This window comes from Xyrauchen texanus, chromosome 8 (assembly GCF_025860055.1).
Source record: "Xyrauchen texanus isolate HMW12.3.18 chromosome 8, RBS_HiC_50CHRs, whole genome shotgun sequence".
NCBI classification, from domain to species: domain Eukaryota; kingdom Metazoa; phylum Chordata; class Actinopteri; order Cypriniformes; family Catostomidae; genus Xyrauchen; species Xyrauchen texanus.
In genome coordinates, this window is record NC_068283.1 from 35,482,485 (window position 1) to 35,505,877 (window position 23,393).

Consider the following 23,393-nt stretch of genomic DNA (forward strand, 5'->3'; position numbering starts at 1 on the left):
CAGAGGTTGTTCTTCCTTCGCCAGCTGAGAGTTTAATATTGGTCCATATTTTTTCTTCTTCTTTATATTGAGAGTATATCTTAAGAACTGGCTTCTTTTGCCAAATGCATCGTAAACATAAGTATACAGAATATATCTTACGATTGCTCTTTGCGGGCCGTTTCCCAAAGCTATCGTAACTAAATAGAAAATAGATTTACGAGTGACTGGGGAAGTCTTTTATATGTTATGAGGGACACGTGTTTATAAGGAAAGTTCAAAAATTGAATTGTTCTAATAAAACATTTATCTACATTTGAATAAGTTTAACATGTACATCAGCTTTGTAAGTGTAAGTTTGAGTTTAAGTTAAATTTACTCACTTGAATATACTGTATATTATGCTGTGCAGTTAATAAGATTTTACATTCATTTTATACGGTTACAAATTTCTTAGAAAAACTGTGTGCAGAAAATTGCTAATAAAATTATGTTTTAGTTTAGGCCTGTTTTGTCATTGCAGGATTATTCAAAGAACATCACTGAGTAACCACTGTCCAGTAATTACATGCCCTCAATGACCTCAGTTGAGTTGTTAAATGGAAACAGTGCAAACGCACATGAAATGAGTGAAATTGATTGTGTGAAAGTGATCATTATATGCCAAAGGATTACAAAACACTATTTAGATATGCAGGTAATTGTTGAATGTTTAAGAAAAAATCTTTTACATTTCCCAGCGAGGTAAATTACAAGCAGGCCTATTTCTACAGATACGAACAGCTATAATGAAGTAACAACGAGCGACACCACACACTCACATTTCAGCACTTCACATACAGACAGCGACTATGTGAAATATCATGTCAAAGTCATAAACTGTCATGTCAAGCTGTGAAAGTGGCTGTAGACTGGGGAATATATGATTGCCTACTGTGGAAAATAACTTCAAAAACACAATGTGGATTCTCTGTTCTGTTCTGTGTCATATGACATATAGTAAATATTTCTTATTTGACCCATTTAATCCGTGTACAGTCACTGTTTTATATTGTACATTAAGGCTATGTAACCGAGTTTGATCAAGAAAAGTTCATGTTGTTTTTCAAACGCCAGTGAATGAAACTCAGATAAATCCTTCAGTGTCGACAGTTTTATTGAATGTTTAGTGTATATCTCTGTCATCAGAATGATAAGACAACTTAGAAAGAAATGTTGCATTTAACTGACAAGAACACAGACACGGCAAATACTGTTTTCTCCTTGCAATCAAACAAACAATCAGTAATCAATAAATAATCAAATAAATACACAAATAAATAAATAAATAATTAAATACACAAATAATTACATAAATAAATAAATGCATATTTGACCAGGAAAATGACTATTCGGATGAGTTAATCTGGAGGATGTCTTTAAGAACACTCAGGAGCTCCTTTCGGACCACCTCCCATGCGCAGAAACTGTAATCCTGATAGAGAAAAGAAGACAGCAATTGATATGAGCTGTACATTTCGTATTTAATTCAGATACGTTTGAGAAGGCTGCAGATCGAGTTGTACCTTGTTTCTAAGAAGAGTGGCCAATTCTTCGAAATAGTTTCTCAGGGCATCGTCCATTGCAGGAAAATCGTCCACGGGTCCGTGCGTTTCCCCAAAATCTGCCCAAGAATAAGTCATTATTACAGAGTTACAGGTATGTTCACACATCCATGCAATAGATTTAAAATAAAATAGATATGACAGAAAATATAACAGTCTGCTGTAACACATTTTCACTTACACATTTGTTATCTTCTTTTAAGCGATAAACGTTGTGCCGGAAAGCATCAACTTTCTCCGGGACCCAGGATTCAGGATGGGTCTCGTTCTCAAACAAAGCGTCAATGTGCCTCATGATTGTATAAACTGCGATTTTCTGCAAATCAATAAGCAGGAGCAGTTAGACAACATTACATCATCTAAAACACTGAATTATGTCTTGGAACTAATGCATGGGAATGGTCGTGGTCTTGATTTGTTTTGATTTTACCTGATTGGAGCCGTTTGATTGCAGAGCAGATTTAGGAAACGTTATCTCGACGTTTTCTTCCAAGCATTCACGAGGGAAAAGGCCTCCCTATCAACAAAGACAGGGCATAGGTTAGGACATGTGTGAGACAAGTAATGAAAGAAAAGGAAGAGAATAAAGATACAAACTCAACATACCATATTCTCAAGTAGATTGTGAGATGACTCCACATGGTCCCGCCGAATGATGCACTTTGTTGGCATTGAACACACTTGAGAATAAATAAGAAATGAACACAGCAACATGAAACGTACAAGTGCCATTTTGTAGATTAATTCAAGATCGGGGATCACGAAATAAGTTAAAATAAAAGAAAGAGTTTAAGAAAGGCACTTTTTCACGAATGCTGTTGAAACTATGTGTGATGAGAGAGATGCCAATCGGTCGTTTTATACAGTATTGGTACATCAGAACCGAAAAAATAAACGAGAGGAGGAAAGACAGATGTTAAATTAAATCACACCCGTTTTTTGAGCCACAGCGCTTTCGACTTTCTATTTCCTTCTACACAACTCTCTCCGTTATGGTGGCTGGTTAGAGGAAGTGGTCTGTGGTCTGCTGTCTGTCTGTTTGTCTGTCTGTCTGTCTGTCTGTCTGTCTGTCTGTCTGTCTGTCTGTCTGTCTATCTATCTATCTATCTATCTGTCTGTCTGTCTATCTGTCTGTCTGTCTGTCTGTCTGTCCGTTCAGTCAGTTCACTGAGAAGCTTTTAATCTTCCGGTAAGAGCTTTAAAGAAGCTTTTTCAGGTACTCCATCATAAGGAAAAGGTTTGGGACTCTTGAAATATCTTGAAGTTCATTGAGTACGGAAATGGTATTTGAGGCTCTTTTAATGGGTGTCTGGAGGATCTCCAGAGGGCTCTGCCGGTGTGGCAGTTGAGGAATCCTGAATGGTGCCTTGAGTATCTTTAAATTTTTTACAGTGATGGGTCCTGCCGCCCTGCTAAGAACCTAAAATCTGTCCTTGATCTTAATAGAGACACTGGTCTTGTCTTAGAATACCCTTTCTGCCAGACAATTCAAATTTAACACAGCACTAAATAAACACTTTGGTGATACTCGTTATTAGGTATCTTTGAACAGAGGTTCATTGGTGCATTTAGAATTAGTTAGAACATCGGCAACATAATTTGCCCTAAGACACTGTACAAGACACAGCACAAGGAAAGCTTTGGGTCTGGTACCCAAATTATAAAGCGCCATTGAATAGGAATTTCGACTCTATGGTAAAGAGTTAATTGTGTGGAATTGCGTTATTTTCTTTAATTTTTTTGAACGTTTTGACCTCGACTCGACCTTATGGGTCCCTTTTCTGTGATTCATAGTTATAGTATTTTTTGCAATATGAACTCTTCATCTTCAGCAGGGAACTAAAGGACCTCAATGTGTCATCATGGCACAGGAAACGTGCGCGACTGGTATTTTCACGTTTCACTCTAAACCCGAAATTGGTTGTTTGGCAATCCCCTTGTATTTCAATGAATGAACGTTTAATGTTCATGCAAACAAAATAAAAAAAAATGACTTTGAGTCAGAAGATGGGAAATCGAAATATCCATTTGATGTATTGCAACAACCCACAACAAAACCTCATATTGTAACTCGCATTGCAGTCCAACAATACACAGCAGGTAAAACATTTTTGCACGAAAGGTTTTTAATCACAAATATTCCGTGATCAATATTAAACTAAACAAATGTAATGCAACATTTACTGTTTTTGATTAAGGTTACTGGTGTCGAAAAAGCCATTTACCAGACACTCCAGAATATTGGCACCCTGTTTGAGAATGATGGTGTTCCTGACCAGTGGAATGCGCAAAAGCTGGATGACTTTCTAAACATCATATACCGCCAGATTGAAGACAGCAAATGCGTAAGTGTTGTCTAAACTCCTCACATCTGATTGTTTAAAACGTCTAATTGCCCTTGTGCCAATCAGCATTATTTTTTTTGGTACTGTGTGTTTGTCAACACAGGTGATGAATAAGTCTGAAGGGACACAGGATTTCACAAGCAGAGATGATGCACTCAAAGCTTACTTCGATATCATATCCACAGTTGTGAAAGAAAAGTACGCTTGAATCCCCAACCAATATAACTTTAGTCTGTTGGTGTTTTATTATAAACATTCTTATGCTGAATGTCGTTCATTTCTGTGCAGGGTTTTAGTTACTGCGCATGGGAAATCATGAGGAAGGAGATTCTCCACACTCTCAAGTTCATATTGACGCAAAACTCCGACATCATGTTATGAGCACACAGAACACTTTTTATTCATGTAATTTTATTTATTTATTTATTTTTTTATTCTATATCTTATTTATTTATTAATTAATTTATTTATTTATTTAGCCTAGCTGGGACAGAGTATTTCGCGTCAAAGTCTGTTTGCTGTAACGGAAAAATCCGTGTCTATTTCACTTTCGAATTGCGTCACAATGTTTCATCACCATTTTCAAGTCCATTCAGCACTGGACAGTTCCCAGTCAGAAACATTCAACAGTGCTTTTAGCTTGTTGTGTTTTTTACTTTTTATATTTATTGACTTTTTAATAAAAACATTTCAAATAAAGTGACTTCTTGTATTGTATTGAACTCTTGTATTTTTTTTGACTAATCCTGATTTTTGCTACATTTGACTCTTGGCGAAATTAGAAATTATTCGATAAATGGAAAGCGTCCAAACGAAATCGATAAAAATGAAGAGAAATAACGAAATAACGAGATAAAACGAGATAAAATCATATAATATGATATAAGCCTACTTGATGGGTATAAAATAATAAGATTTTATTTTAGATTCAGTTAATTAGTTTATAGTCTTGTGATCGGATCTTACCAAACGAATAGTCGAGATGTAAACAAGGTCAATGGGTTTGTTCCAAAATCGATATCCAAAACTTTAAAGGAATATTCCAGGTTCAATACAAGATTTTGTTGACAGCATTTGCTGCATAATGTTGATTACCACATAGTTTGGACTCGTCCCTCCAACAGTCGAGGTTACAGTGAGGCACTTACAATGGAAGTGAATGAGGCCAATGTTTGGAGGGTTTAAATGCAGAAAGTTGAAACTTATAGTTTTTAAAAAAGCACTTGCATTAGTTTTCTACTTCTGTTGAAAATTGTGTATCCTTTGAGCTAAAGTAGTTTAATTATTTTAATTGTTTTTATGGATTTTTTAGGGTTTAAAATGTTACCTCGTCTTGGCAACGAAGTTTTAAAATTGGACATACTTTTACACAGAAATGTTGATTTTATCACACTGGAATCAAGTTAAAAATCATATTGTTTATGCACTCTTAGAAGAAAAGGTTCTATATAGAACCTTAAAAGGTTCTATCAGGCGCTACGTATTTGGAACCCCTAAAAGGTTCTATAAAGAACCCTTTTTAAGGGTTCAATCAAAAGAACCCTTTAGGGTTCTTTGTAACCAGGAAAAAGGTTCTATATGGAACCTTTTAGGGGTTCATTCATTATCATTTGTTTTGTCCTTTCCGGATTAAATATTTCATATTATTGACAAACATCAAGACCCTAAAATGTAAAAATGTAATTCACATAAAAAAGTCACCCATGAATACTGAAAAAAAGCACACCCAAAGTGCATAGAACTAGTAATTTATTTATATCAGATCAACAAATCAACATTAAAACATCAACCATTTAAAAAATATCTCATAAATAATGAAAATAGAGTTTCACCTACATCTACATATTACAAAATAAGTCCATAAAATGTACAAAATTACATTAATCTATCACTAATAAATAATGCAAATATACAGATTCATCTAAATTCCTATTAGTGTTAGAACAACATCAAGTCCCTCAAAACTACAAATACATATTAATATAACTCACAATGGAAATATACAGATATAGAAGTACTTCAAATATACAAATTCATATTAATATCACTCATAAAGAATGTGAATACATTGATGTTATTCTGAAATGCTGATCTGAATTTTAATCTATCACCTCATATTTACATTAGCACTACTCATGACATATCAAAGTATTATGATAATTGATTATATTTTGAGCACTGGGACAGACAGTTTTTTTTTTTGGCTGCTGGAGAGTTTAAACAGGTAGTGCTCAACAAAATTAATTGTGTGAGTGATGTGCTTGGGGTATTCCACACTGAATACGAAATAAGCAGCAAAGAGGCACTCCATTGCCTCCATCACATCCATTTCTGCGCTCACAATGTTGACACCCTCCATATTGATGCTGGCTCTTTTTGCATGGAGGGGGTTTGAAGCTTCATGAAAAACTATTGTCGGAGTTGGCTTTACTGATTCCTGCAAGTTGGAAAAACAAATTATTTGTGAAATAACTTAGAATACAGTAGTCCCAAAAGTTAAAATTCCATCAAAAATTATCATTTAGTCAACCCCATTTTGCCCAAAATTTGCATGACTTTTCTTTGGTGAAAAACAAAAGGCAGAATGATAGCCTTAGTCATGTTTAACTGCATTTGCATACATTCTTCCAAACAATTAGGGATGTGACTGACCATTTTGTACCACAGTGGTAAGGGCCAATTCACTGGCATGAATATGTAAGGGCCAATTCACTGGCTAGGTTGCACACAACTCACAAACAATCATGACCACAGAAACTTCTTTTCAAGATCAATGCAATATTCATTAATAAAATAGCTTGGATAGCATACTGAAAAACTAAAAAGCAACAATGTATCTGTTTTTGATTTAACTAAACTTGCAGCTTGATTATTGAAGAGACACTACTCAAACATTATTCACACATGCAGTTTCTCACTTTCTCTCTGTTGTTAATTTAAATAAATGCAATCCGTTCAAGCTACATCATTTTTGTATTTGATTTAAAGCATGCACAATGCTAGATCTAAAGGCCTGTTGCCAAAAAAAATGCATCAGTGTTTTTTTGCCTCCACGTCTTTCATTTAAATTGTGCAAATGTTTTTGTGAGAAACTGAGCAGACCTCTCTCATTTTTAACATCTTTGTATTTCTGAATTTCTGAATTCCCCCAGAGCTCACACCCCACCCCCACCAACAAAGACCTGACATATCAAAACTTACATTGTCCAGACAGAAGATAAACTTGCTGTTTTCTCTGAATAAACATGGTAAGATTAGCAGTGCAGCATTTTTCTCCAGATCTGCAATATCAGTTTACACAAAAACAAAAAACAAAACAGGTTATTGGTACACACTCTATTTTAGCTGTGATGGTTGTCTCGGTTTACATATACATTCAAATTGACGGGGTTTCCAAAAACACTGTGAATGTAAACAACATCTAAATAATAACATTATTATTTTGCTTATTTTTAAATTCAATTATTAATATATAAAGACTGAAATATTACTGTAATTACTTTGTCAAATAAAATATTTATAGAATTTATTTTACACTTCACTTTCAAACATTAATCATTAATTAGTATGTGAGCAGAGCAGCATCCAAAACCAAAGTACTTCTGCTGAGATTCTGAAGTATGCTTACAATGGATACTTTACTACTCCATGAGACCACAGGAGAGGATTTATGAATGGCAGTGAAGCAATGCAACTGAGGTTGTAAAAAAAAAAAAAATTGAAATGCAAAATATCTCAGTTCACATTACTTTAATCTCCGATCTCTGTGTGCAAGTGTTTTGTGTGGTCATTGAAAAGCAGCACATTAATTGTAATTAAACTGACTGGAACTACCTGTGAATCAAATTATTTTAATGCACACTATAGTATATTTTTCAATATTCTAGTATGTTTCTTATATATCAAAATACTTATATGAGTTTCCTGGCCTTTGTGTGACCCAGGAGAGAGCATATGAGGTTACTAAAAGTGTTGATGCTGCAGAGGCCACAAAGAGCACCCAGCTGTAACAAAATAATGAGACTAAGGACCTTGAAGATAGACTAAAGCCAAGTTTCTACCAGTAAAAAGATATCAAAAGGCTCTGTGAGATAATGGTGGCAAATAGTATCCATTGGTTACAAAAATAACAAAGGGGCACAGAAATGAGGTAATGCCAGATAACAAACTGTATAGAAGAGGAGGTTTTGGACTAAGACAGTCAGAACGGACAGCTGGCCGGTCTCATGTTTGTTGGTGTTCAATAAACTACAATTTTGGCATCTGGAACTCAAGACTCCGAGAGTTTTCTTACAACTTAGAGAGATTCATCGCGATATTCCACGACAACACCTTTTAGCAGAATCAAATATTCAGACAAACCATGGTATAAATAGATTTATTACAGTAACCGTTCAACAAACCAAGCAACTAATGGTAGTGTTAAGGTAAAAAGAACATACTTTTTGTGTTTGTGTCAATTTGCTGAAGTAAACTGTTCAGCACATCCCTCTGACTTCCATGTCTAGCCACATTTAAGATGTTTGGGGCCAGGATTTGAAGAGCAGTCTCTAGATTAAGTTGAAGGTCCTTCCCAAACCGCATCTTCACTTCATGCAGCAGCTACCAAAAAAAAAGAAAAAAGAACAATTTTGACTGTTTTTATTCATACAAAAAAAAATTGAAAATGCAGTGGAAATACTAAACTCAAAGGAAACAAGACTAAAAACAAATACTCACAAGTTGTGGAACCAGAAGAAATGGGAACATGTCCATGACCTCTCGTGTTGATTTTGCCATTAAATCGACTCTTTTAAAAAGAGTGCATCTCATTCGATTTTTTATGTTGGTGTAGTCGGGTTGTCTTTTACGCAGTTCAGCATTTATCACAGTAATGTGCTCCTGAAAACTCAATTGATCTTCTCCAATATTTTCCAGGTTTAATATAATCTGAAAAAAGTAGTAAATAACAAAATTCCTATTGTATATCTACCATCTCCTAGCATTACTGGTCAATAACCAAGCAATTTTAAGACATTTTAGTGAAGAAAGATAAAACAGACAAACCTCCTGGGACTGGGTGGAAACTGGATTATCAGTACACAGGAGTACTGGAAAGTTTGCAGTCTTGCATCTTTTTGTTTGCTGAAATGAGCAAAGACAGTTCATATAAGGAAAAATATTTAGAAGTGACATAGCACAAATAACTGAAAATCAATAATCTTGATTTGGCCGTATATTTGATACTGCAGATTGTATGGCTTGGAATATAATGCAAGAGTTGTGTGGACTACTTTTACTTTACTATAACTATTTTTTACATGGTGCTTTTGCATAGCTTTTGAAGGTAGAAAATGCCACCACTCATTGAGAACAACTAGTACATTCCCAAAATCTGACCCTTACCCAGGGGGCAAAGGGGGTTTAGCAGACATGGGCTGCTGTAAAAGGTTGTCATATAAAAATGAAATCTATGACGTCTGAGGATCACAAAACCTGAGACATCATTGTGATCACTCAATAGTGTATTCAGGTCAAAATGAGGGATGCAGTTATCATCGATGTGTGGCAAGCTCTCGGTCTCTGTGAGGTCGTGATCATTTATTTCAGATTCATGAGACCATCTTCCTGGATGGAGGGCAGTTGAATGTTTTCGGTAGATGTGGTTTCTAAAACTGGACACATTCTTGTAGCTCCTCTTACAGCCCTCTATATTACATATTACTTTGAAGTCTCGCTGGTGTTGGTGAAGTAGTTGCAAATGTTTAAGGTACTTGTGTATTGTACACTTAAGGGGCTTTCACACTAGCACTTTTGGTGCGCACCCCGGTTCGAATGACGTCAGAGTTCGGTTCGTTTGGATGATGTGAACGCTGTCTTCCGAACTCGGGTGCGCACCCGCGAACCGTACTCGGGTCCGCTTAAAAAGGTGGTCTGGGGTACGGTTCATGTGAACTCCAGTATGGTTCGCTGCTGATATGAACGCAATCGAACCAAACCACGAAAGTGAACCGCTATTGATGACGTATAATGTAGTCGTCAGTCTCACACGCGTCACTTTCAAAATGAGCGGAAAGAGTTTACTTTCGTGCGTGCGTGCATGTGTGTGTGTATACACTTACCTTGACGAAAAGCGGGATTGACGCACACGCACTGCAAGCAGAGAGATGATTTCTGCTTGCCTTCGCAAAAATTGTCTTCGGCGGACAGCCCGCTGTCTTTTGAACGATTTCAGTATTTTTGCGGCAGAGAGACGCAAGTGTGTTTCTGTATCTTGATGTTGAAAACAAAACCAAAGGTTAAAAAAAAGAAGAACAAATGTGAACCGAGCAAGTCTATTCATTGAATTTTTGCCTTTTCATTTCGCGGTTATCAAGCAACACGATTACGCACCAGCTGCAGCTTGATGACGCAAGCGTACCGCGGTTCGGATACAAATATATAATGTGAACACAGTCCATCGGGGGCAGGGGGGAGGGGGGAGCAATCGAACTCGGGTTCGGAACAGGAAATCGAACCAAGTGTGAAAGCCCCCTTAATGACATCACAGAATGGGCATTTGTAGAACTCCATTAAATACCTCTGAAGACTTCTTTGGAATCAATCAGGTTGATGGTTTGGAGCCATTTGCAGACATCATCTGTTGTCCATTTGTCTACCATTATGTAATCTTCAAAAGGAAAAAAGTAACAGAAAGTTACTATTAATTTCACATCATGTACATGTTACTACTTTATTAACCTCTTAGTCTACCATGAAAAAAAGTAAAGTTGTATTCTGTAAATGTAAACATTAATGTAAATATTAGTGGAATTTCTAAATAATTTATTAATTTTTCATATAAAAATCGCCTAAAACTTTAAAATGAACAATCATGATGTGTATGTAAATTTCTCAAAAACAAATCTTAAAATAAAAAAATAAAAGCATTAAACAAATTTGTATTTGAACAGGCAATTTAAAAATGTTGCTGAGGGAAAAAGGCCCCAGCCTCCCCACAACCCTAAAGAGGAAAAGTGATTTAGGGAATTAATGGATGAAGGGGGATAAGAACATGTGAATAGACCCATATTGTACAGTCTACAAGCAAGTGCATTCCAAGTAAAGATACGGTGTCAATTTAATACACTTGTTATCAGGGCTGATTAATTGTAGTTAAAGGGATAGTCCACTTTAAAATGAAAATTTTGTCATCCTTTACTCACCCTCAAGTTGTTTTAAACCTGTATGAATTTCTTTCTTCTGCTGAACACAAGGGAATATATTTCGAAGAATGTCAGTAACCAAACAGTTAACTGGAACCATTGACTTCCATAGTATTTTTTTTTTCCTACTATGGAAGTCAATGGTTCCAGTTAACTGTTTGGTTACTGACATTCTTCAAAATATATTCCCTTGTTTTGAAACAACTTGAGGGTGAGTAAAGGATGACAGAATTTTCATTTTAAAGTGAACTATCCCTTTAAGCTATGTGTGCTATAGAAACAGCCGTACCCTGGCCTGCTTCCAGTTCCTTAGACACCACTTGACTTGAATATAAAATAATCATTCATACAGTTAAAAACTAAGCTTAGGATCAGAAAACACAAAATTTAACAGTTTGCAACAAGCACAACAAAACTTAACGATGTAAGGCAACTTGTGACACTGTCGCGGATCAGGCTTTTTCGTGTTTAAAGTGTAACGTTAAATCCGCTGTTGAAACATTGACAACTTCATTACTAATGGGTTTAAAGCTTATAACCAGTAGATTACTAAAAAAAAAATCTATGTATTTCTCTGACTTACCACAACAATATTTCCGACATGTCTTGTGGCTATGTTCATGAAACAGTCTTTTAATGTTTAATGACTGGATCTGTTTACTTCCTCACTGTAAGATTTTTCAAAGAAAAGTCGAAATATATTTTTGTGGTGATCAACATTATGCCACGAACGCGGTCGATTGAGTTTAACTTGTGTTGAACCCGAAACATTTCATTCATTTAAAAACTTTTCTTCTTTCTTAAGCTTACGATTGTCCTTATGTACCTCTTTATCTTGCGTTGCGGTTTGTACAGCATAGCTGTGTTTATGTATTTATGTGATTTACTTATGTGATATTTATTTTATTATGGTTTTACAGCACAGTGGTCAACTTTTGTTGTTTTTATTGTGCTAAATAACTTGATAAATTGTGCTAGGAAACTGTTGCCTTCTGGCCGATGCTACAGAGCACTGAGCACCAGAACCGTCAGGCACAAGAACAGCTTTTTCTCTCAGACTATCCATCTCATGAACAATTTAAAAAACTATTACTTGTAAGAAACAGCCTAGTCAATTCTATTATTTAACATATCCTACCTCTTCTGCATCAAATTATCTTGCATCTGTGTAACAGATTTGTATTTGTACAAACTATATATATATATCACACTTGGCAATAAAGCTCAATCTGATTCTGATGATGAAACATGTTTTGCAAAGCACAGGTATAAACTTTAGACCTTGTATAAGTTCAAAGAAAAACACAGCACACAAGCATAAAACAGTGATTTACTGCCTAGAACAACAGGAGAAATCAAAATTGTATACTTTAATTTTTTTCTTAAGATTAAACATTATGGATGGATAAACAGTTAAAAATTTGAATTATTGCCGTTAAAAAACATCTTGTACAAGATTAATCAAACTTAACGCTGACTCAAGACCAGCTTTCTACAACCACAAAGGAACCAATATTTTCCAAATAACTGAACACAAAAAATGATGTGAAGTCCCCCCCACAATTGAATCCGTTGAGGGCTCCCATTCAATAGTTTATTTTTTCCTGTGTAAAGTAAATTGCCTTTGTAGACAGTTCAGTGACAGACATTGCAAGTTGACGACAAAAGTGATACATGATGTTACTATGCTCTCACTTAAAAAAATAATATATTCCAACATCCTATTAACTAACTAATGACTTTGCAGAAGACCTGGTTGAACTCCATATTTGTCAAAATACTGAATATAGTATGATGGCATTTTGAAGTGATTTTAAGAGCTTTAGTGACTGTGCTCTGGTTCAATACCACAGACCGAGAACAAAACCAGCAATTCATAAACTAGAATTTTGAGACTTTGAGTTCAAGGGAAATGATCTGTGATTATCACAAATACACACATTTTTGGGTATTGCCCATAGAAGTATACTCTGTGGTTATATCAACGTCACTCATCTTACATCCCTCTTCTCTTTTTTTACCGCAACACTCTTTTATATGGCTGATACGCCGCAATAAGGACACAGTTGGTTTGGGGAAACCTCTTCCACCACCTCCATCGGAAATATTCTGCAGTGACATAAATTCATAATTCAGAGAATCCACAAAATATAACTTTATAAATGAGTAAATCTAACATTTAGTTATTTTCAGGCTCTTTATTAGGAAAATTACTTTGTCTTACATAGAAGACATATGGGTTTAATTAATTTGGTTATGTTTGGTTCATTAAAATTAATTTTGTTTGTTTTATGTTGACATTTATGATGTGTAAATTAAAACATTTTGTAGGTATATATCTTAGCACTGTGTCCATCTGTCTTTCCTTTTTTAATGTGTTGGGTCTGTTTATGATCATTAGAATAATATATTTAAAATAGCGATTTCTGGGCCTTTGAAAGTGTTGGTAAAGTCTTTGTCAAATATTATTATTTTCTGTGCTTAGCTCTATAGTATTTCATTGCACGTAGATTCATCTGTGTGACTGAAATATCTTCAAAAAACAAAACTAAAAAAAAAAGCCTTTGCAGAACTCACAAAATTCTGGTGAAGTCATAGAAATTCACTGATCAAACCTGTGTCTGGTATGTTAACATCAGATCAAGATTTTTGAGTTTTTCCACTCAATTGCTAGAGATAATCTTTTAAAATATTTGGCATTGCCATTATTTTTTTTATCTTGTTTATAGTTTCAGGTTACCTAATGTCCTTGTGATGAAAAAATCACTAACATCTTACTTGTTATCTTAACGGCCACCTGGTGGCAGTGTTTGATGCTGTAAGGGAACTTTCAATTCTATTTATTTGAATATATGAAAGAAGTCCGTTTGATTTGCATATGGTGGGCATGACATGTCTAGTGAATCTCAGTGTGAGCATGTGTTCCTGTATATGTTTCTACAACTCCAGCATTCACTTTTATATGACTGAAATGACAAACAATGATTTAACATATTTTCCTAATTAAAATGACAGTTCCTTGAAAAAATCTAATTCATATTGGATTCATGGATTTCCTATTAAGCGTTCTAATGATTGTTAATGACCTTTTAATTAAAGTTATTCTGATGTTACCTGTATTTAAAATGTCTGATAATTTTGGCTTAGCATTGGCTTGTGAAAGCAGTGAATTAGCTCAACCCTGTAAATGGTGTATGATTCATAAAGCGATCCTAATGATTATTTCATCACTTTTGAGAGGTCTGAATGTACGATTGTGTCTGCGCTTTCCTTTGTAGGACATTTTCTACTGGGCAAACCAACCGAAAGTGCTTAATTCCTCTTAAATAACACATAGTGTGCTATTTTTAACTTGAGGGAGAGATGATCATGTGATTTTCATTTATTTCATAATCATTTATATGCACACCCTTTCAGTTCCCTCTAATTTTCACTTTCCAATGTAAGATGCCAGTGGGGTCTCTCCACTATACCAACGTGCTTAAAATATGGCAGTCATTGTATTTCACCAGAAACAAACCATGGATAACGATCTGTGTTTTACCGACATGGTCTTATTGCATGGAAAAAAAGAGAAAATAACCACAATGTTCATGCATAAAGACTAAAACCTTTAAGCACATACTGTCATGTTTTGCAGTGATAATGACCCCAAACCCAAACTGCTCATAATGCCTCGGTACTGTCAGATTAAACCCTGACTAACAGAATGACAGGACCATGACACATACACACAACATAGGGCAAAACTTATGAACCCCAGTGAATAATCATTCCTAAGACGCCTTTTCATTGTCTCCTATACTGATGTCTTACAGTTGAATTTCTGTAGTATTTCTGAAACTGCTGATCTCCTGTGAATATCATGCACAACAGTCTCAAGTTTGTAAAGAGAATGGTGCGAAAAACAAAAAACATCCATTGAGCAGCAGATCTGTGGGCGAAAATGCATTGTTAATGACTGAATGGCTAGAATGGTCCAAGATGACAGGAAGGTGACAGTAACCCAAATAAACATGCGTGACAACAGTGCTATGCAGAAAAGCATTTCTGAATGTACAACACGTCGAACATTGAGGTGGATGGACTACAGCAACAGAATACCCCTCTGGGTACCACTGCTTTCAGCTAAGAACATTGCCTGGTCTGGATTTCTGCTGAGGTACACAAATGGTAGGCCCACTGCAGTCTCAGCTTTCTGTTCTTGGCTGACAGGAGTGGAACCCAACTTAGTCTGCTGCTTTTGTAGCCCATCCGCTTCAATGTTCAGCATGTTGTGCATTCTGAGATGTTATTCTGGTTATTGAACAGAGATGTTATCTTTCTGTCAGCTCGAACCAATCTGGCCATTCTCTGTTGACCTCTGTCATCAACAAGGTGTTTTCGTCCACATAACTGCCGCTCATTGGTTGTTGTTGTTGTTGTTTTTGTTTTGTTTTTTAACCATTCACTACACAATCTAGAGACCCTTGTGTGTCCGGCCTGGCACCAAAAATCATACCCTGGTCTAAATCACTGAGATCACATTTTTCCCCATTCTGATGACCTTATGTGCATGATTTTATACATTACACTGCTGCCACACAATTGGCTGATTAGATAATCACATGAATAAGTAGATGAACAGGTGTACCTGTTCAAGTGGCCGGTGAGTGTATATGTTCCCCTTTGAGGTGCATCACTTGCACTAAACGGTGATACTCGCGGAGATGAATACAAATAATAAATAGTTATGCATGTAGGACAAATGACCGGCAATAATTTTGAAGGGAACATATGGAGACAAAATTAAAAATGATAAAATATAAATAGTAAATTGCTAATGTATTACTTCTTTATCAATATCCATGCATTTTTACACTTTCAAGTGTTTCAGATAATGTTAAAAAAAAGTATTAATAATTCTCACCTTGCGCATGCACACAGATTTGATTGGAATTAATCACATCCGGTCGCAGTGTCACATATGGTGTAGTCGCTGAAGTTCAGGTTTTTAACGCATCCAAATCTCAAATCGGATTAAAAATGTCCACATCCGCTAATGGTCGGCACCCCACGCAGCCCCCATGCGACTCTCCATAAATGAATGACTTCCAGTCTATCGGACGTCGTTTGTCTTATGCAGTGAAAAGGTGGCCTTCTAGAGGGGTGGGCGTCCCACAAAAAATTTGTTCTGGGGCTTCATGAATTCAAGCTATACAGACTTGCTTTAAGGTGACATGGTATTTCAGCTTTGTTAGCTGCTTTATGTTGGGATGAAATGAAGATCTGGTATCAACGAATGTACACATTACACAAAGTGCCTTGACACACAGTCTTTTCTCAGCTCAGCTTTCAAAACTAAAACTTTAAAACACAGTTTAATCAGCATATGACATTTTTTAACCAGCCCTATACCATGGTCTATGTGACCTTAACGGTACCTAACTTAAGACAAATGCTCATATCAAAAGCAGTTTAATTGAGTCAAAATAACAAAATAAACATGTTGATAAAGTATGGTGGCAGGTTTTAAATAGTCTGCAAGCTTTTTTGGTTGTAATCTGGTTTGAGATTTTAGGCTCAAGACCTGGAATACAAAAAAATGGTGTGTCGTTGTCAAAAACACACAGACATTTGGTACCAACCATGTGCTACAAATAGTTCTGAGTTTATTACATACCATAATAAACTCAGAACACAGTTACACTTGACTTCCCATAAAGATAGATTAGGTTCACTCCAAGATCAAATCAGTAATGCTCTCCCTGTCTTGGAAGATTGTATAATGTATAGGTCAATTATAATAATCTTCTGATGATTGAAATGGCAGTTTTATTACTCACCTTGGATATGTGCAGCCTAAATGAAAACAATTCATGCTTGACATATTTTTGGTCAAATTAAAATATCGACATTGTAAAATATAAACATAACCAGTGGGGTAACTTGTAGGCCTATCTTGCGGGCCCCAGTGCACAGAAACTGTCACGCCCCCTCCTTGAGGGACCTTGGTCGTTTTTCATCACCCCTCGGGCCTGCGGTCATTTTTATGGTTTCTTTTGGTCGACGGTTGCGTGCCCCCTCTCACCCCGGCCTTAGGGCCACTATATAATGTATTCACATTTACTGATGAATTTGCTTATTCTGTTGTCTGTGTTTTCGTTTATACATTGGGCTCTTGGATACTATATACATATTTTCATACTATTAAAAATCTAATGAAAATCAACTTAATATGAATCAAGAGGAAATAAGTCTTCATTGTGAATTCACTTGAAGGAAAGTATCAAATAGGAGTTTAAGACGCCTCGAAAACGCAAAGTCTTCCATTGTCCCGGCATTTCCATTCGGATGTTGTGAATAAGTGTGAAATCACCCCTTTCGCTTTTTTATCAGTGCAATGTTGTATATAAACTGTAGTCCTACTATGAGCCTTTCACATAACGAAAAGCACGACTTGTGAAGCAAACCCGACAATTCATCGAGGTGAGCAATCAATTTCTGATTATTAATGACTTGGTATTATATCCTATAATTGTGTTTGAACTTTATCCGACAGATCAGTTTAACTAGTAAGGTCTTTGCCTCCTTATATAGGCATCTGTCAAAATGGATCATCATCTTATGGCCTGGCTGTGCACCATTGTCTGCTTTGCGCAGGTTTGGTCATTGCCAACAAACTGCATCCTCAACAAGCACTTGATGAAGACGTCATACACACTTATAGAAACGATGGTACGTGAGGAAACATTGCTATATATTTATTCAATAAATATAATTCCACCTTACGAATTTATATTTTGCTTTAGGGGGGTCTTTTTCCTTTGCAATGCCTGAAGGACCATGTTTCCATTCCTTTTCCCCAATATGTGTTCCAGTCCAACAATACACAGCAGGTAACATTTTTTGCACGAAATGTTTTTAATCACAAATATTCCGTTATCAATATTAAACTAAACAAATGTAATGCAACATTTACTGTTTTTGATTAAGGTTACTGGTGTCGAAAAAGCCATTTACCAGACACTCCAGAATATTGGCACCCTGTTTGAGAATGATGGTGTTCCTGACCAGTGGAATGCGCAAAAGCTGGATGACTTTCTAAACATCATATACCGCCAGATTGAAGACAGCAAATGCGTAAGTGTTGCCTAAACTCCTCACATCTGATTGTTTAAAACGTCTAATTGCCCTTGTGCCAATCAGCATTATTTTTTTTTGTTACTGTGTATTTGTTAACACAGGTGATGAATAAGTCTGAAGGGACACAGGATTTCACAAGCAGAGATGATGCACTCAAAGCTTACTTCGATATCATATCCACAGTTGTGAAAGAAAAGGTACGCTTGAATCCCCAACCAATATAACTTTAGTCTGTTGGTGTTTTATTATAAACATTCTTATGCTGAATGTCGTTCATTTCTGTGCAGGGTTTTAGTTACTGCGCATGGGAAATCATGAGGAAGGAGATTCTCCACACTCTCAAGTTCATATTGACGCAAAACTCCGACATCATGTTATGAGCACACAGAACACTATTTATTCATGTAATTTTATTTATTTATTTTTTTATTCTATATCTTATTTATTTATTAATTAATGTATGTATTTATTTAGCCTAGCTGGGACAGAGTATTTCGCGTCAAAGTCTGTTTGCTGTAACGGAAAAATCCGTGTCTATTTCACTTTCGAATTGCGTCACAATGTTTCATCACCATTTTCAAGTCCATTCAGCACTGGACAGTTCCCAGTCAGAAACATTCAACAGTGCTTTTAGCTTGTTGTGTTTTTTACTTTTTATATTTATTGACTTTTTTTAATAAAAACATTTCAAATAAAGTGACTTCTTGTATTGTATTGAACTCTTGTATTTTTTTTGTCTAATCCTGATTTTTGCTACATTTGACTCTTGGTGAAATTAGAAATTATTCGTTAAATGGAAAGCGTCCAAACGAAATCGATAAAAATGAAGAGAAATAACGAAATAACGAGATAAAACGAGATGAAATCATATAATATGATATAAGCCTACTTGGTGGGTATAAAATATTAAGATTTTATTTTAGATTAAGTTAATTAGTTAATAGTCTTGTGATCGGATCTTACCAAAGGAATAGTCGAGATGTAAACAAAGTCAATGGGTTTGTTCCAAAACCGATATCCAAAACTTTAAAGGAATATTCCGGGTTTAATACAAGTTTTTGTTGACAGCATTTGCTGCATAATGTTGATTACCACATAGTTTGGACTCGTCCCTCCAACAGTCGAGGTTACAGTGAGGCACTTACAATGGAAGTGAATGAGGCCAATGTTTGGAGGGTTTAAATGCAGAAAGATGAAACTTATCGTTTTTAAAAAGCACTTGCATTAGTTTTCTACTTCTGTTGAAACTTGTGTATCATTTGAGCTGTAAAGTAGTTTAATCATTTTAATCGTTTTTATGGATTTTTTAGGGTTTATAATGTTACCTCGTCTTGGCAACGAAGTTTTAAAATTGGACATACTTTTACACAGAAATGTTGATTTTATCACACTGGAATCAAGTTAAAGAGCATATTGTTTATGTCTTGTGGCTATGTTCATGAAACAGTCTTTTAATGTTTAATGACTGGATCTGTTTACTTCCTCACTGTAAGATTTTTCAAAGAAAAGTCGAAATATATTTTTGTGGTGATCAACATTATGCCACGAACGCGGTCGATTGAGTTTAACTTGTGTTGAACCCGAAACATTTCATTCATTTAAAAACTTTTCTTCTTGCGCAGGTTTACGATTGTCCTTATAGTCCAAAGTTGTAAACTTATTTAATTGATGTGCTTTGATGTACCTCTTTATCTTGCATTGTGGTTTGTACAGCATAGCTGTGTTGATGTATTTATGTGATTTAATTTTGTGATATTTATTTTATTATGGTTGAACAGCACAGCGGTCATCTATTGTTGTTTTTATTGTGCTAAATAACTTGATCGATTGAAGATTCATTTAAGGAGTTTTTGAATGAGTCGCCGCATGTAGAGAGTTTCAAATCCTTGGCTTTACTTCAGTAAGGAAAATGCCATAGAAAACAGCTGCTTAAGAAGGTAGGACACATGAAGGAAGTTCACCACGTTTTGGAACATTTTGAAACACTGTCTGTAAGTTGCAGCATGACATTAGAATATCATGCAATGATCACACATGTACACATTGGTTTCTCATGTTTTTAATGTTTTGTTGAATTATATACATCATATCACGCGGATCTATAAACTGTTTCATGTACAATTGCTTTCTTTCTTGCTCTTTCATATCAAGTAAACAGGGTCTTGTGCTCCTGACACATGAACATATGATATCTATTTTTTATTTCTCTTGGCATAAAGTAGATAAATGTACATTAACACTTAATTATAAACACGTGAAGTTGGAGACCCACTTTGGCTCCAATGTGTATAAGGCTCGCAGAGGTTGTTCTTCCTTCGCCAGCTGAGAGTTTAATATTGGTCCATATTTTTCTTCTTCTTTATATTGATAGTATATCTTAAGAACTGGCTTCTTTTGCCAAATGCATCGTAAACATAAGTATACAGAATATATCTTACGATTGCTCTTGCGGGCCGTTTCCCAAAGCTATCGTAACTAAATAGAAAATAGATTTACGAGTGACTGGGGAAGTCTTTTATATGTTATGAGGGACACGTGTTTATAAGGAAAGTTCAAAAATTGAATTGTTCTAATAAAACATTTATCTACATTTGAATAAGTTTAACATGTACATCAGCTTTGTAAGTGTAAGTTTGAGTTTAAGTTAAATTTACTCACTTGAATATACTGTATATTATTCTGTGGACTTAAGAAGATTTTACATTCATTTTATACAGTTACAAATTTCTTAGAAAAACTGTGTGCAAAAAATTGCTAATATAAATATATTTAAGTTTAGGCCTGTTTTGTCATTGCAGGATTATTCAAAGAACATCACTGAGTGTCCACTGTCCAGTAATTACATGCCCTCAATGACCTCAGTTGAGTTTGTTAAATGGAAACAGTGCAAACGCACATGAAATGAGTGAAATTGATTGTGTGAAAGTGATCATTATATGCCAAAGGATTACAAAACACTATTTAGATATGCAGGTAATTGTTGAATGTTTAAGAAAAAAATCTTTTACATTTCCCAGCGAGGTAAATTACAAGCAGGCCTATTTCTACAGATACGAACAGCTTTAATGAAGTAACAACGAGCGACACCACACACTCACATTTCAGCACTTCACATACAGACAGCGACTATGTGAAATATCATGTCAAAGTCATAAACTGTCATGTCAAGCTGTGAAAGTGGCTGTAGACTGGGGAATATATGATTGCCTACTGTGGAAAATAACTTCAAAAACACAATGTGGATTCTCTGTTCTGTTCTGTGTCATGTGACATATAGTAAATATTTCTTATTTGACCCATTTAATCCGTGTACAGTCACTGTTTTATATTGTACATTAAGGCTATGTAACCGAGTTTGATCAAGAAAAGTTCATGTTGTTTTTCAAACGCCAGTGAATGAAACTCAGATAAATACTTCAGTGTCGACAGTTTTATTGAATGTTTAGTGTATATCTCTGTCATCAGAATGATAAGACAACTTAGAAAGAAATGTTGCATTTAACTGACAAGAACACAGACACGGCAAATACTGTTTTCTCCTTGCAATCAAACAAACAATCAGTAATCAATAAATAATCAAATAAATACACAAATAAATAAATAAATAAATAAATACACAAATAATTACATAAATAAATAAATGCATATTTGACCAGGAAAATGACTATTCGGATGAGTTAATCTGGAGGATGTCTTTAAGAACACTCAGGAGCTCCTTTCGGACCACCTCCCATGCGCAGAAACTGTAATCCTGATAGAGAAAAGAAGACAGCAATTGATATGAGCTGTACATTTCGTATTTAATTCAGATACGTTTGAGAAGGCTGCAGATCGAGTTGTACCTTGTTTCTAAGAAGAGTGGCCAATTCTTCGAAATAGTTTCTCAGGGCATCGTCCATTGCAGGAAAATCGTCCACGGGTCCGTGCGTTTCCCCAAAATCTGCCCAAGAATAAGTCATTATTACAGAGTTACAGGTATGTTCACACATCCATGCAATAGATTTAAAATAAAATAGATATGACAGAAAATATAACAGTCTGCTGTAACACATTTTCACTTACACATTTGTTATCTTCTTTTAAGCGATAAACGTTGTGCCGGAAAGCATCAACTTTCTCCGGGACCCAGGATTCAGGATGGGTCTCGTTCTCAAACAAAGCGTCAATGTGCCTCATGATTGTATAAACTGCGATTTTCTGCAAATCAATAAGCAGGAGCAGTTAGACAACATTACATCATCTAAAACACTGAATTATGTCTTGGAACTAATGCATGGGAATGGTCGTGGTCTTGATTTGTTTTGATTTTACCTGATTGGAGCCGTTTGATTGCAGAGCAGATTTAGGAAACGTTATCTCGACGTTTTCTTCCAAGCATTCACGAGGGAAAAGGCCTCCCTATCAACAAAGACAGGGCATAGGTTAGGACATGTGTGAGACAAGTAATGAAAGAAAAGGAAGAGAATAAAGATACAAACTCAACATACCATATTCTCAAGTAGATTGTGAGATGACTCCACATGGTCCCGCCGAATGATGCACTTTGTTGGCATTGAACACACTTGAGAATAAATAAGAAATGAACACAGCAACATGAAACGTACAAGTGCCATTTTGTAGATTAATTCAAGATCGGGGATCACGAAATAAGTTAAAATAAAAGAAAGAGTTTAAGAAAGGCACTTTTTCACGAATGCTGTTGAAACTATGTGTGATGAGAGAGATGCCAATCGGTCGTTTTATACAGTATTGGTACATCAGAACCGAAAAAATAAACGAGAGGAGGAAAGACAGATGTTAAATTAAATCACACCCGTTTTTTGAGCCACAGCGCTTTCGACTTTCTATTTCCTTCTACACAACTCTCTCCGTTATGGTGGCTGGCTAGAGGAAGTGGTCTGTGGTCTGCTGTCTGTCTGTTTGTCTGTCTGTCTGTCTGTCTGTCTGTCTGTCTGTCTGTCTATCTATCTATCTGTCTGTCTGTCTGTCTATCTGTCTGTCTGTCTGTCTGTCTGTCTGTCTGTCTGTCTGTCTGTCTGTCTGTCTGTCTATCTATCTATCTATCTATCTATCTGTCTATCTGTCTGTCTGTCTGTATGTCTGTCTGTCTGTCTGTCTGTTCAATCAGTTCACTGAGAAGCTTTTAATCTTCCGGT

At 35.7% G+C, this 23,393-nt stretch overlaps 5 protein-coding genes across 5 annotated transcripts in view; 2 read left to right on the plus strand and 3 right to left on the minus strand.

The window, feature by feature from the left end:
- The window catches only part of LOC127647672 (interferon alpha-13-like), a 69,911-nt gene that overhangs the window by 32,787 nt on the left and 13,731 nt on the right, over positions 1 to 23,393 (minus strand). The window lies entirely within an intron of this gene.
- LOC127647674 (interferon alpha-13-like) lies at positions 1,133 to 2,315 on the minus strand. Its single transcript, XM_052132077.1, has 5 exons — positions 2,190 to 2,315; positions 2,014 to 2,100; positions 1,761 to 1,899; positions 1,545 to 1,642; positions 1,133 to 1,453 (listed from the first exon to the last, which is right to left on the minus strand). The coding sequence occupies exons 1-5, from the start codon at positions 2,313 to 2,315 to the stop codon at positions 1,367 to 1,369; spliced, it is 537 nt and encodes a 178-aa protein (XP_051988037.1). The 3' UTR covers positions 1,133 to 1,366.
- On the plus strand, positions 2,864 to 4,309 carry LOC127648148 (interferon omega-1-like). Its single transcript, XM_052132741.1, has 5 exons — positions 2,864 to 2,919; positions 3,416 to 3,470; positions 3,782 to 3,928; positions 4,032 to 4,130; positions 4,217 to 4,309. Exons 1-5 carry the CDS (start codon positions 2,864 to 2,866, stop codon positions 4,307 to 4,309), a joined length of 450 nt encoding a protein of 149 aa, XP_051988701.1.
- On the plus strand, positions 17,704 to 18,617 carry LOC127647171 (interferon alpha-13-like). Its single transcript, XM_052131272.1, has 5 exons — positions 17,704 to 17,829; positions 17,904 to 17,990; positions 18,088 to 18,234; positions 18,339 to 18,434; positions 18,525 to 18,617. Exons 1-5 carry the CDS (start codon positions 17,704 to 17,706, stop codon positions 18,615 to 18,617), a joined length of 549 nt encoding a protein of 182 aa, XP_051987232.1.
- Positions 21,876 to 22,850, minus strand: LOC127647673 (interferon alpha-13-like). Its single transcript, XM_052132076.1, has 5 exons — positions 22,725 to 22,850; positions 22,549 to 22,635; positions 22,296 to 22,434; positions 22,080 to 22,177; positions 21,876 to 21,988 (listed from the first exon to the last, which is right to left on the minus strand). The coding sequence occupies exons 1-5, from the start codon at positions 22,848 to 22,850 to the stop codon at positions 21,902 to 21,904; spliced, it is 537 nt and encodes a 178-aa protein (XP_051988036.1). The 3' UTR covers positions 21,876 to 21,901.